Here is a 15892-nt window from a genome sequence, read left to right on the forward strand (position 1 = left end):
TCGACAGAAGACATAACAAATCAAGAATTGCAGATTGAATCCTACAAATTAGTGCGATGTAATTCACACAACAGGCACACGGGTGGTGTTTTAATATATGTACAGGATTCAATTGAATATGCAACAAGTTATAACCATTCGTTTAATAAAAATCTGTTTTGTATAATATTAAAAATTGAAAATATATTTCCTAAATATCAAATAGGTCTTATATACCATTCGCCTAGTTCGAGCGATGCAGACTTTACATATTTACACGAAATTTTAAATAATAGCTGTTTAACGCATGATAATATAGTCTTAATCGGGGATTTCAATATAAACTTGTACAAAAGCACCACTTATAGCAAACAGTTAGTTGACCTATTTCGGTCTTTTGCTATGGATCAAAAAATAGATTTTTATACTCGAAAAGGGATAACACTGAAACATTGATTGATTTGTTATTTACGAATAGTGAATTTATTTCCTGTAAAAGATTGGCAGAAGATAGGATTACGGATCACGAAACCATTAGTTTTAAAATAAAATTGGAAAAAATATTTAAAATGAGAGTTAGAAAACTTATAACTTCTTGGGAATATTACTCAAGCGATAGTCTTATTAACCAATTACGACAATTCAACTATTGTGATTTCAAGAATATGAGTATCGAAAATAAGGTAAATTTTCTATATAATAATATATCAAGTTTAGTGAGTACTATGATATACTCTAAAGAAATCAGCGTTAAATTTATGAATAAGTGGTACGATTCTGACTTAGCAAACCTCAACAAATATAAACTGAATCTTTACGACATTGCTTTACAAACAGGCGAATGGAATGAATATAATATTACCCGGCGTAGATACAAAAGGTTAATAAAGGTTAAGAAGACCAAATACATGGAACACAAAATTACCTGTAATATCGGACACAGCAAAGCTATGTGGAAAGAAAAGAAAAAGAATATTAATAAACGACCAACTTCTCACACATGAGGGTGAAATAGCGCACTCACTAAACAACTATTTTATTCATAGTGTCATGGAAATCAGCAGAAATATTAGTGCTGGAATTGGGGACTTCGTAATCACGGGAATTATCGCCTCTACTTTTAAATTCCAAAAAATATCTACAATCGACATTCTGAATATAGTAAACAAATTCAAAAACAAATTTGGTTTAAAAAAGCTCATATCTGAAGGAGTCATTAAAGACTCAATAACTTATACTGGATACTTTTATGCTCAAATTGTGAATGAAAGCTTAGAGAAAGGGGATTTTCCAAACTTCTGGAAAACGTCGATTGTTGTACCAATAGAGAAAATAAAAAATACTATCAGAGCTGATGAGATTAGACCCATAAATACATTACCATGTGACGAAAAATACTAGAAACAGTGGTGAAAAACCAACTTGTACAGTACTTAGAAGATAATAAAATTATTATTCCACAGAAATCTGGTTTTCGTAAAAGGCATTCCTGCGAAAGTGCTCTGAACTTGGTTATTGCTAACTGGAAAGAAGGCTTGAGCAGGAATAAACATATAATAATTGTCTTCTTAGATTTGAAACGTGCTTTTGAGACGATCGACCAAAATCTGTTACTAAAAAAGCTGTGCAATGTAGGTATTACCGGTATTGAACTAAAATGGTTTGAAGACTTTATTAAGAATCGGAATCAAAGAACAGCAATCGGATCATCACTGTCTGATAGAAAAAGGGTATCAATCGGGATGCCACAAGGATCTGTGTTAGCTGCTTTGTTCAATACTTATATTAATGATATTACTGATTGCCTTAAAAACTGTGATATAAAATTATTTGCCGATGATACGCGGCTTATGCTTAGTGGAGATAATATCTCTGAAATATCCACTAAGTTGCAAGATGATTTAAACGAGGTATATAACTGGCTGTGCTTAAACCGACTTAAATTGAACGTCGATAAAACTAAATTTATGGTTATATGAAGACGTAATTTTGAGAGCACCAAGTTGCAGAACCTAAATATAAACAATGAACCAATTGAAAGAGTTAATACATTCAAACACCTAGGAATAAAAATCGATGACAAATTGAACTTTAATGAGCACATTGATTACACGGTGGGAAAGATAGCCAAAAAATTATACTTTTCGCAAATACTTAAGTAAAAGGTACAAGGCCATGGTATATAGATCCATAATTGAACCTCATTTCATTTACTGTCCCACCATATTTTTCATAATGAGAGATAGTCAGATTTATAAATTGCAGAAACAACAAAACCGAGCTATGAGATTCATTCTTACTAAACGCTATGACACCCCTATCAGAGATATCCTATCTACTCTAAACTGGCTGAGCATTAAACAACAGCTGTTTTATTATACAATGAAATTTATCAAGAATATTATAGATGGCAATTTACCCGATTACTTGAAAAGCAACATTAAGTATGTCAATAATGTACATTCCATAAATACTCGTAATAGAAATTACTTTAATCTACCTGCTTACAAAACCGAAGCAGATAAATGTAACTTGTATTACAAAGGATTAAAATNACCTCAACAAATATAAACTGAATCTTTACGACATTGCTTTACAAACAGGCGAATGGAATGAATATAATATTACCCGGCGTAGATACAAAAGGTTAATAAAGGTTAAGAAGACCAAATACATGGAACACAAAATTACCTGTAATATCGGACACAGCAAAGCTATGTGGAAAGAAAAGAAAAAGAATATTAATAAACGACCAACTTCTCACACATGAGGGTGAAATAGCGCACTCACTAAACAACTATTTTATTCATAGTGTCATGGAAATCAGCAGAAATATTAGTGCTGGAATTGGGGACTTCGTAATCACGGGAATTATCGCCTCTACTTTTAAATTCCAAAAAATATCTACAATCGACATTCTGAATATAGTAAACAAATTCAAAAACAAATTTGGTTTAAAAAAGCTCATATCTGAAGGAGTCATTAAAGACTCAATAACTTATACTGGATACTTTTATGCTCAAATTGTGAATGAAAGCTTAGAGAAAGGGGATTTTCCAAACTTCTGGAAAACGTCGATTGTTGTACCAATAGAGAAAATAAAAAATACTATCAGAGCTGATGAGATTAGACCCATAAATACATTACCATGTGACGAAAAATACTAGAAACAGTGGTGAAAAACCAACTTGTACAGTACTTAGAAGATAATAAAATTATTATTCCACAGAAATCTGGTTTTCGTAAAAGGCATTCCTGCGAAAGTGCTCTGAACTTGGTTATTGCTAACTGGAAAGAAGGCTTGAGCAGGAATAAACATATAATAATTGTCTTCTTAGATTTGAAACGTGCTTTTGAGACGATCGACCAAAATCTGTTACTAAAAAAGCTGTGCAATGTAGGTATTACCGGTATTGAACTAAAATGGTTTGAAGACTTTATTAAGAATCGGAATCAAAGAACAGCAATCGGATCATCACTGTCTGATAGAAAAAGGGTATCAATCGGGATGCCACAAGGATCTGTGTTAGCTGCTTTGTTCAATACTTATATTAATGATATTACTGATTGCCTTAAAAACTGTGATATAAAATTATTTGCCGATGATACGCGGCTTATGCTTAGTGGAGATAATATCTCTGAAATATCCACTAAGTTGCAAGATGATTTAAACGAGGTATATAACTGGCTGTGCTTAAACCGACTTAAATTGAACGTCGATAAAACTAAATTTATGGTTATATGAAGACGTAATTTTGAGAGCACCAAGTTGCAGAACCTAAATATAAACAATGAACCAATTGAAAGAGTTAATACATTCAAACACCTAGGAATAAAAATCGATGACAAATTGAACTTTAATGAGCACATTGATTACACGGTGGGAAAGATAGCCAAAAAATTATACTTTTCGCAAATACTTAAGTAAAAGGTACAAGGCCATGGTATATAGATCCATAATTGAACCTCATTTCATTTACTGTCCCACCATATTTTTCATAATGAGAGATAGTCAGATTTATAAATTGCAGAAACAACAAAACCGAGCTATGAGATTCATTCTTACTAAACGCTATGACACCCCTATCAGAGATATCCTATCTACTCTAAACTGGCTGAGCATTAAACAACAGCTGTTTTATTATACAATGAAATTTATCAAGAATATTATAGATGGCAATTTACCCGATTACTTGAAAAGCAACATTAAGTATGTCAATAATGTACATTCCATAAATACTCGTAATAGAAATTACTTTAATCTACCTGCTTACAAAACCGAAGCAGATAAATGTAACTTGTATTACAAAGGATTAAAATATTATAATGAATTGCCCAATGAGGTTAAATCCAGCAATATGAATGAATTCAAAAAAAAATTGTTTAATTATTGTAGGAGCCTTCCAATTTAGTGATACATGGGCAATCTTCCGGTCTACTAATCGCAATGCACATACGTACAAAGTATACTGTTTCCCCACGCCAACATGGTTATACCGTTCCCAAACGCATCCGTAAAGTAGCCGAACCTCATCCCGAAACGCATCACCAGATCGAATTCAGTGCATCGCCGTTTGGATGCTTGCTTCGCACTTCATATGCATCATACCATAGCATGTATTGATACGATTCGGAATTTGGCCACATTTTTCATCACTAAAATTGGTTGCTCATATTAGTAGCTTATACTGTATATTTTAGGTTAGGCTATAACGAGTATATTTTAAGAATTATTTAGAAACTAGGCTTAATAAGCCCAGCAATGGGTTGTGCGCTGGGCTTGGGACCCGCCACGTAAAAACCACTTCCAGTGAAGAAGCAAGGAAAAGCCTCGGATGAGACCCCCCCCCCTTATGATGACGACCATGGCAAATGTTTAAAGGACTACGATTTGAGGGCATGCACCTAGAATGCCCGGACCCTTAATGGGGAAGGTGCCTCTGCCCGGCTGGTTGATGTCCTCGTAAGGACAAAAGCTGACATCACCGCCATCCAAGAAATGCGTTGGACGGGGCAAGGCAAACAATGTCTGGGGCCTTGCGACGTCTACTACAGCTGCCATGTAAAGGAGCGCAAATTCGGAGTTGGATTTGTGGTGGGAGAGAGACTCCGTCGCCGAGTACTGTCGTTCACCCCGGTGGACGAGCGTCTAGCCACAATCCGCATCAAAGCGAGATTCTTCAACATCTCGCTCATCTGCGCCCATGCCCCGACGGAAGAGAAGGATGAGGCATCCAAGGATCTCTTCTATGAGCGCTTGGAGCGCACGTACGAGCGCTGCCCCCGTCATGATATCAAAATCGTGCTTGGCGACTTCAATGCCAGGGTGGGCAAAGAAGGGATCTTTGGAACCACCGTCGGAAAATTCAGCCTCCACGACGAAACGTCCGACAACGGATTGAGGCTGATCGACTTCGCCGGGGCCCGAAACATGGTAGTATGCAGTACTAGGTTCAAGCATAAAAAGATCCATCAAGCTACCTGGCTGTCTCCGGATCGAAAAACGAGAAACCAAATCGATCATGTTGTGATAGACGGAAGGCACGCTTCCAGTGTTTTAGACGTACGCACACTCCGAGGCCCAAACATCGACTCGGACCACTATCTTGTTGCAGCCAAGATACGCACCCGCCTCTGTGCAGCAAAAAATGTGCGCCCAAATATGCAAGGAAAGCTTAACGTCGAAAAGCTGCAATCACAACAGACAGCCAGCGCTTTCGCTACTCGACTCTCACACCTGCTCTCAGAGAGCACTCTTCAACAAACCGACATATGCGAGCAGTGGAACCACATTTCCCGCTCATTAAGTACCGCCGCCGAAGAAGTAGTCGGATTTCAGCGAGCCCGAAAGAACAACTGGTACGATGAGGAGTGTCAGGAAGCTGCAGAGAAAAAAGATGCCGCCTACAGGGCCACGCTGCGATCGGGCGCAACGCGCGCTATGTGGGACCGCTATAGGGATCTGAAGAGGGAAGCGAGACGTATTTGCCGCAACAAGAAGAGAGAGGCAGAAATACGTGAGTGCGAAGAGCTTGAAATGCTGGCCGACAGGAGGAATGCCCGAAAATTTTACCAGAGAGTTAGGCGACTTACGGAAGGTTTAAAGACCGGGGCGCACTCCTGTAAGAACAATAATGGCGACCTAGTAACTGATGTCCAGAGCGTACTTAAATTATGGAGGGAACACTTTTCCGCCCTACTAAATGGTAGCAGCACAGAAAGTTGTGGAGAAGAAGAACCCGAGCCCGCAGTCGATGATGACGGAGTCGACGTTCCACCGCCTGACTATGACGAGGTACGTATAGCAATAACGCGGCTGAAAAACAACAAAGCCGCTGGAGCTGACAGCCTGCCAGCTGAGCTATTCAAGTACGGCGGCGAGGAGTTGATAAGGTGCATGCATCAACTCTTGTGCAGAATATGGTCAGATGAACGCATGCCCGACGACTGGAATTTAAGTGTGCTCTGCCCAATCCACAAGAAAGGTGACCCCGCCATTCGCGCCAACTACCGCGGGATCAGCCTTCTAAGCATAGGTTACAAGGTCTTATCGAGCGTATTGTGTGAAAGACTGAAGCCCACCGTCAATGAACTGATTGGGCCTTATCAGTGTGGCTTTAGACCTGGCAAATCCACCATAGACCAGGTATTCACAATACGCCAAATCTTGGAAAAGACCCGCGAGAAAAGGATCGACACTCACCACCTATTTGTCGACTTTAAAGCCGCTTTTGACAGCACTAAAAGGAGTTGCCTATACGCCGCTATGTCTGAATTTGGCATCCCCTCAAAACTCATACGGCTGTGTAAAATGACGTTGAGCAATACCACCAGCTCCGTCAGAATTGGAAAAGACCTCTCCGAGCCGTTCGCCACAAAACGGGGTTTCAGACAGGGCGACTCCCTTTCATGTGACTTCTTTAATCTGATGTTGGAGAAGATAATAAGAGCTGCAGAACTGAACCGCTCAGGAACAATTTACTACAAGAGCGTGCAATTGCTGGCTTATGCCGATGACATCGACATCATCGGTAACAAAAACCGCGAAGTCTGTTCTGCCTTTTCCAAGTTGGATAGGGAAGCAAAGCGCATGGGTCTGGTGGTAAACGAGGACAAGACGAAGTATCTCCTGTCATCAAACAAACAGTCAGCACATTCGCGCCTTGGCACCCACGTCACTGTTGACAGTTACAATTTCGAGAAAGTAGAGAATTTCGTTTACTTGGGAACCAGCATTAACACCGATAATAATGTCAGCATTGAAATCCAACGTAGAATCACTCTTGCCAACAAGTGCTACTTTGGACTGAGTAGGCAATTCAGGAGTAAAGTCCTCTCTCGACGTACGAAAACCACGCTCTATAAGTCACTCATCATGCCCGTGCTGGTATATGGCGCAGAAGCATGGACAATGACAACATCCGATGAGGCGGCTCTTGGAGTGTTTGAGAGAAAGATTTTGCGGAAGATTTACGGGCCTTTACGCGTTGGCGACGGCGAGTACCGCAGACGATGGAACGATGAGCTGTATGAGCTTTACAACGATATGGACATAGTGCAGCGAATTAAAATACAGCGGCTCCGCTGGCTTGGTCATGTCGTTCGAATGGACACCGACGCTCCAGCTCTGAAAGTATTCAACTCGGAACCCGCTGGTGGTAGCAGAGGAAGAGGGAGGCCCCCACTGCGATGGAAAGATCAGGTGGAGAAGGACTTGGCGTTTCCAATTGGCGTCAGTTGGCACAGAGGAGAGACGACTGGCGTGCTTTGCTGAACTCGGCCAAAATCGCTTAGGCGGTTACAGTGCCAAAAAAGAAGAAGAAGAAGGCTTAATAAGCTGTAAGAAAAAAAAGCTTTAATTTTTTAGTGAATCTTTTGTGCCTTCTTAGAATTAATAATTATAAATAATTTCGAATGCGTGGCAGCTTTGTACAAATATCTCCAGATACCCTCAAAATTTAAAACATTATCTGAATACAAAATTCCATCACAACCGTTAGAGTCGTTTTCTAGAAACCTTTGGATATATATACATACATCTTTACAACAATTGATTGTTTAAAGTAATGAGATCCATACATATATGTAGTTTGAGAAAAAAAGTCGTACAATTTTACTGCCTTAAAAACTTATTTGCAAATTTTTACTAGAACTTACCCTTAAGTAGAGAATTTTTTTCTAAATGTACTGACAACTATTTTCTCCCTGCAACTCTCCAAATTTTTATATTGAACCCCTCTTCCCTCACCGTCCCAGCCTCCCCCTTTTAACGTTGTAGGGCGTCTTGACTTTCCTACCATCCCCCTTTACTCATTGAACACTTTTACAGAACACCCTGTACATGTAAAGAAACCCGGTACAGTACTGCAGCAGTATTTTCGGTTTATTTTTCGGCAGTAGTAAATATTTCCAATGGTCAGTGCACAGCAAACGCAACTGAAAAGTTTTGTTACATTTACATAAATTAAGAACACACTACTTGTTAAAAAGTTCTAGTCAGAAAAATAATAAGGTTGTGTGTGAAGCAATAAGCCAATAGGACTTTTGGAAGTAATAATAATAATAGATTGGCGCTTACACATATGTTAGTGTTTGGCCTACCTTCTCCTCCGATTCGTGGCGTGCGCCTTGATGTTGTCACACAAATAGGAGGGACCTACAGTTTTACGCCGACTCCGAACGGCGATTGTATTTTAATGAAAAAAATTACTAATTAGTAATACAATTGATTATTTATTTAAACAAAACAGGAAATTATCTTTAATTATGTAAAAAATCAAAAACCATAGTGTTTTTATATCTTTATATGCCTTAGACTTCTGTTACATATAATTTTGCTTTATTTTTAACAGGGCTGCGGGCGAACAAGAACGAATTAACACTTAAAACACCATAAATGATTTGTTTTATTTAAGCACGGTATTCAATTGTATTACTAATTAGTAATTTTTTGTTGAATTTTTTTTATATGAATAAATTTTTATTTTTTTCTTTTAATGATTTTTCTCCAATTTTTATATACAAAGTATACAAATATGCTTATTAGACGAAAGGGGGTTTAATCGCCTTAATCACGATGCCAATTTTTTAAAAATCGGTAAGTAATTTTTTTGTTTAAAATATTTTTTTTTTTGTAAAAAACAAGTTATTTTTTCCTTTTAATTGTTTATTCTCAAATTTTTATTCACGAGCTATGCAAATATGCATATCAGAAGAAAGGGGGTTTTATCGCCTTTACAAAGATACCAATTTTAAAAAATCGGTTAGTAATTTTTTTGTTCAAAATATTTTTTTTTATACAAAAAAATGTATATTTTCCATTAAATGTGTTTTTTTTTCATATACGAAGTATACAAATATGCATATCACAAGAAAGGGGGTTAAATCATCTTTACAACAATNCCTTCTCCTCCGATTCGTGGCGTGCGCCTTGATGTTGTCACACAAATAGGAGGGACCTACAGTTTTACGCCGACTCCGAACGGCGATTGTATTTTAATGAAAAAAATTACTAATTAGTAATACAATTGATTATTTATTTAAACAAAACAGGAAATTATCTTTAATTATGTAAAAAATCAAAAACCATAGTGTTTTTATATCTTTATATGCCTTAGACTTCTGTTACATATAATTTTGCTTTATTTTTAACAGGGCTGCGGGCGAACAAGAACGAATTAACACTTAAAACACCATAAATGATTTGTTTTATTTAAGCACGGTATTCAATTGTATTACTAATTAGTAATTTTTTGTTGAATTTTTTTTATATGAATAAATTTTTATTTTTTTCTTTTAATGATTTTTCTCCAATTTTTATATACAAAGTATACAAATATGCTTATTAGACGAAAGGGGGTTTAATCGCCTTAATCACGATGCCAATTTTTTAAAAATCGGTAAGTAATTTTTTTGTTTAAAATATTTTTTTTTTTGTAAAAAACAAGTTATTTTTTCCTTTTAATTGTTTATTCTCAAATTTTTATTCACGAGCTATGCAAATATGCATATCAGAAGAAAGGGGGTTTTATCGCCTTTACAAAGATACCAATTTTAAAAAATCGGTTAGTAATTTTTTTGTTCAAAATATTTTTTTTTATACAAAAAAATGTATATTTTCCATTAAATGTGTTTTTTTTTCATATACGAAGTATACAAATATGCATATCACAAGAAAGGGGGTTAAATCATCTTTACAACAATACGAATCTTTTAAAAATCAGTCCAAAATTTTCTGAAATATTAAGTTTTTAATTTTTCGAAGATCGGTCCTTTGACCCGTTATAACACCTGTTACATAAGTTTGCACAAAAAACGTTGTATACCATATAAATAAGAGAAAAAGGCGGACCACGTCGGTATTTTTACTTTTTTTTTTTTATTTTTACATGCAATAATTAAAAATAATTTTTACCAAAGGTCCAATTTCGAACTTCGAAGGCCCATATCTCGATTTCGGATGTTAACTTCGAAAAGCAAAACGGAGAACTTACTTTTTTTACTTATGGCTTAATCTCTTAAAAAAAGTTGGTTTGGTCCAATACCCAGCCGAATGCTGTACAGTGTTGTAATACGAAAACTGATTTCATACGATACGCTTGCAAGCGTTTATTGTCTTTCGTATGGAAATTCATAATAGGGGGATAATATAAATCTTTATATCAAAGTGTAATAAATCCGCAACTCTAACCAATATTTACCATTACAATAATTTCATGCATAGTTTTTTAGAATTATCAATTTTAAACTCTGTTCCTACGAAGAAAGTCTGTACGGGAACTCATTACAATGGATACGATCGTAGCTATTCGGATTCATTGATATCAGGAAAACAATTGATCCGAATATGTAAAATTATTAAATCGCATGGGAGAAATTTTCAAAGGGTTCTTGTTTTTCTTAAATCCTTGTGTGAACGCGAAAACTTCGTAGTTTACCAACCACTTCTAGTTTTTTAAAAGGAATATTTTTCACGAAGGCGTCACGACGTTCAGATATGTATGTATTCTAAATATCTTACTTTACATTGGTAGATTTTGAAAAAAGATACGTTCAAAATACATTAAACACTAAACTCTAATGGCCTTATTCATAAAAAATAAAGTAGCTTTATAAAAGGCTTATAAATTGAAAAATGTATGAAAACGTCAATTTATAAAGCTTTACTTTATTTTTTATAAATAAGGCCATAAATCTTTGAAATTTTGTCGTCGGAGTACAGAGACTCGTTATGACTCTTTAAATATCTAGTTAATTTTCATGTTTTTATAATGTTTTAGTTGAATTTACTAACATGTATGTATAAATTTCTTGTTTGCTTGTTTTCAATAGATTTAAAGGTGATCTGCCCGAAGAGCGCCACATGAAAGTGGACAATAAAAATTTTTATTTCGATATTGGACAAAATAATCGCGGGGTTTACATGCGCATTAGTGAGGTAATATCAATTGTAAAAGTAACGTAAGCATCTCCATTCACGTTTTTTTTTTTATTTCTTGATTTGATTTAAGGTGAAAAGCAATTTTCGTACTGCTATTACTGTGCCAGAAAAATGTTGGCTACGCTTTCGTGACATTTTTAATGACTATTGCGACAAAATGAAGAAATCGTCCGACACATCGTCTATCACTGCCGATAATAATATTCAAATCCCTGCAAACAGTCTAAAATAAAAATGGCGGTATGAAATGTAATTAAACAAAATCACGGAAAGTTATAAATTGAAAGCAAGTTTAACCAATAAAAGCGAGAAACATCAACAAAAAACAAAAATATTAAGATATTTAGATATATTTTATTAAGAATGCATACTTATTAAAATGATTCTTATTTTACGTTGTAGTTAACAAAACAACTGAAACAACAGAGAACTACTTACTACTATGAATGTTACATTGATTAGATGATGTTTTAAACAATTTGCAAAGGATACTTTTGACAACAATCATTCTTTATTGAACTAGTACTGTGTGGGACTTGAAATAATATGTTTCCTTATATTATCATTTTGTTATATGCTTGTTTTTAGTATATCTTTCCGTAATTATAAAACGTGAGTGTTAAAAATTATGATAACAATTAATCAAAAAGGAAAATTAGAAATGTTTCGCCAGTTGTCAAGTTTGTTTGTTGTCATATATTGCTTGCAGGGACAAACATAAGATAAGTAAACTCCGTGCAGTTCCAAACAGTACCTATAATCTATTGCAACAGCGGATGTCTAATCTGAAAACTCTCATGTTTTATTTTCATATTTATATTTTTTTAAGAAATATATGATAGTTTTAACAATGTTATTGTACTATTAAAAAGAAATTTAAAAAGCTAAAACCCCAATACAAATCCTTACAAATTAGAAAAATATTTTTGGTAAAAAAATTAAAACTATTTAAAATATTCAATGAAAAAAATAATGTTGCAAAAGAGATACAGAAAATTTATTAGAAATTATGAAATGATAGAATTAAAATATAGTGATAATATTATATTAAAAGAAATTATAATTTAAGTTTTACGTTACCTCTAGCTTTTTGAAAACTTAATTGTTGATATAAAATGAAATAAAAAAAAACAGAATAAAATTCTAAATGTGTAAAAATATGTTTTAATTTGTTTTAAGTATTTATGATAGTTGACTTAAACTTCATGAAAATTGAAGAGTAAAAAAACAAAACCAGAATATCTGTGAATGCTGCACCATTAATAATGCTGTATTATATGCAAACGGAAAAAATAGAACAAACTGTTAAATAACTAATCGACTAAACACTTAGTAGAAATAAATTAAAGCTGAAATAAATTAAAATGAAATTTAATGTGTAACTAGTAAATGTTAAGGTGAAAAACATGTCAAAAACGCATATTTCTGACAAAAAATAAATGGATGAATAAAAAATAAAGTAGAAAATTTTGTTAAATAATGAAATGAAAGCACTCCCATGCTATTTCTAAATACCAATAAATTTTTATTAATCAGTTATTATAATATCAATATAAAATTACGAACGTGTTGATGATATTAAACTACAGAAAATACCAAGAAGGTGACGTATAGAATTTAGATGAAATATATCACCATCTTTATTTATCCAACCTACAACTACCTACTTCATTTCATTTCAATAAACTTAGAGGGTTCTGATTGGATGTAGATTGACAACATACAGTTAGACAACACACATTTCACAGTTGAAGCTGTACATACATATGTATATGTTAGCAAGTGAAATATATATTTTTTCCAATATATTATGCTGCCTACTTTGTTTAGACAAAAATTAAAGAAGTTCGAAGGTTTTTTTACTTATAACTGCCATGGGATCAGAAGCCATATCCAAAAGACCAGGTTCAGCCAAACGTACGTCATCCGCTTAACCCGATATTCATTGAGAATCAATAAACAAGGCCTTGTAACAGAAAGCAGCACAAGGGTACCAAAACGTAAAACATTGTCCAAAATATGTTTTATTTGTATATTTCGTTGTTTAAATATTTTCCAAATACATATTGGTAATATTTTTAATAGGCCAATTTTTCGAATGTTTTGTAAACTACTTTATAATGCTGGAACATAACTTTATCAAGATAAATTCTCTGTAATAATTTAAAAAAATTCTGTTATTATCGTAAGTGACAAAAGGTAAATTTTACAGAAGAGGATTTTTTTAATTCTCCCTTAAACAGAGTAAAACTTTATTTGGATTTAATTGGACAACAACATTATTGAATGTTAGCTTTCTAATAGGACAATCTATTTTTTGCATATCCGATTGTCTAATGGTAGAATGTCGCTTATTTCGGCTATATTTTTCTTGAACATGCTGAGAGGAAAGTTATCAAAGAATTGGCGTTTGCGATAGTTTTATGTTGTATAATCTGGACATTTATAAACGAAGTAGTGCGGGTACTTTAAGGATTGTTTGAAAAAACTTAATTTTAAGTCAATTAAATATAAGCACTGCCAATCAGCAGAATAAGCTCAACATATTTTCAACTTTAACTGTGTGGTGCATCTATTAGATTGTCCAGACGTTTTCTTCGTGGATGCAGTGTTAAAGTTCATTCAATTCTCTAACAATCTAAAACGACCACATTGACGTTACTACTTGGAATTTTTTGACGTTTTTCTTAAGAATGAGAAAAAATAAATATTTAGTTATTGACCAGAATCGGTTCAGTGCCAAAATCTTCATATTAGAGAGATTTTTGTTTTTTCCAAGTTTCGAAATCAGTTTTTATATTTCTCGACCTTGCTATTGCAGATAAAAATTGCTAAAGGAAAACTTTAAATCTAGAGATTAAAATCAAAGACTGCAATTCTATAAAAAAAGTGCAAAAGTTACGATAAGTAAAAGGATAAAATGAAAATCTTATAAGCAATGTGGAAGGAGATAAACAGGCAAAATTAAATAAGCTAGTGTTATGATGGCAATTCGAATTCAGTTGCAATTTTTTCTATACCAATGCTTACAATAGGAATATAAGCCCCGTTAGGTCACGATGCAGAAAATGAAGGTGGCCCCATTCGCGGACCGCTAACGCTCTCTTCGTCAATTTGACAGTCACAGTCTGACGTCACACAATACTTTTGTTTACATTCACTTTTGCCAACTTGGTGCTCTTCGCACCAAATTAAGTGGGTATTCGAAACGTGATGATTTTGAGTTTTGTGCTTGGTGCGTTTTTGGTGCTTTTGTTTTTAGTTTGAGACACCAAGTTTGTAAATCTTAAAAAACTGGAAGCAAAATTTATAGCAATCTTAAGTGTGGTAAGCAACTTTACAAAAATTTGAACTGTGCCGGATATAGCGATACAAATTTTGGAGGGTAACATCGATACATCGATGTTTCGATGCATCGGAAAAATTAACATCGATGCTAAAATACATCGCCAGGAAAATATCGATATATCGATGGTTTCCGATGTTTCACAATTTGTTGGGTTGTATTCGCATTAAAGGGAAAATTTAAAACCTTTCAATTACAACTCTCTGTAAATCAGTTAGAAAAATACTTACATATGGATGTATTTCCCTGTATTTATTTACCACTAGATCGCTCTCACCCGCTTCGCTGAGTGTATGTAATTTCTACGTACTACATTGAGTAAAATTTATTTCAAGAAAACTCAATTCAAATACAGAAGGTTTAAAATTTGTTTAACCATCTCCAAATGTTTTCAAACTAAAACTTTCTTAAAGTTCTCAATTGTCATACTTTTTCAACTAACTTATCCCCTGAACTCAATTTGAGCGGTTTGGAAACCCCTTACACGTAGTTTTGAAATGAAGCCCTTTAAAAACCATTTCGATTGACGCCCATATTGTAATAATTCATTTAAATTATTGAATGGTTTGAACTTAACCTTTTGAACAGTTAGCAACCTTTTTAAACCTCTTTCGTCTGGCACTCATATTGTGATACATATTCAAAACCATTTCGATTCATACCAATCTTATATACTAATATATATTTTGAAAGCCGTTTTTTATGTGTTCGCAAAGCTCGAGAACGGCCGAATCGATATTTTTGAAATTCCGGACACCTGCTTCAGACGTCCCAAAGATAGTAAATAGGGTAAATAAAATTTCGATATATAAAGGGGGCGTGGCACCTCCCATATAAACCGATTTTTTCATACTGCATATCTCTGGAAGTTTTCATGGTAGAATACTGGAACTTGGTGTGGAGATATATGAAAGCAAACGCATACTCATGGAGAGAAATTGGGGTTATTGGAAAAGGAAGCGTAGCACCTCCCATACGTACTGAATTTTTCATACTGAATATCTCTGCAAGTGTTCATGGTAGAGTACTGGAACTTGGTATGGAGATACATATGTGATATCAATCGCATAATCTTGGAAAAAATTGGAGCTATTGGAAAAAGGAGCGCGGCACCTCTTTCATACTGC

The 15892-nt window shown here is 34.5% G+C and overlaps 1 protein-coding gene across 1 annotated transcript in view; it reads left to right on the top strand.

The window, feature by feature from the left end:
• LOC108364623 (transcriptional activator protein Pur-alpha-like) overlaps positions 1-11660 on the top strand; it is a 56736-nt gene extending 45076 nt beyond the window's left edge. Inside the window, exons 2-3 of the mRNA XM_017618373.1 lie at positions 11311-11416; positions 11490-11660. Coding sequence (XP_017473862.1) covers positions 11311-11416; positions 11490-11651 — 268 coding nt within the window. The 3' untranslated portion in view covers positions 11652-11660. The remainder of the gene's footprint in view (positions 1-11310; positions 11417-11489) is intronic.
• The last annotated feature ends 4232 nt before the right edge of the window (positions 11661-15892 follow it).

Source organism: Rhagoletis zephyria, unplaced genomic scaffold, assembly GCF_001687245.7.
Source record: "Rhagoletis zephyria isolate East Lansing unplaced genomic scaffold, Rhagoletis_zephyria_1.1 Rzeph_scaffold_01608, whole genome shotgun sequence".
Classification (NCBI taxonomy): domain Eukaryota; kingdom Metazoa; phylum Arthropoda; class Insecta; order Diptera; family Tephritidae; genus Rhagoletis; species Rhagoletis zephyria.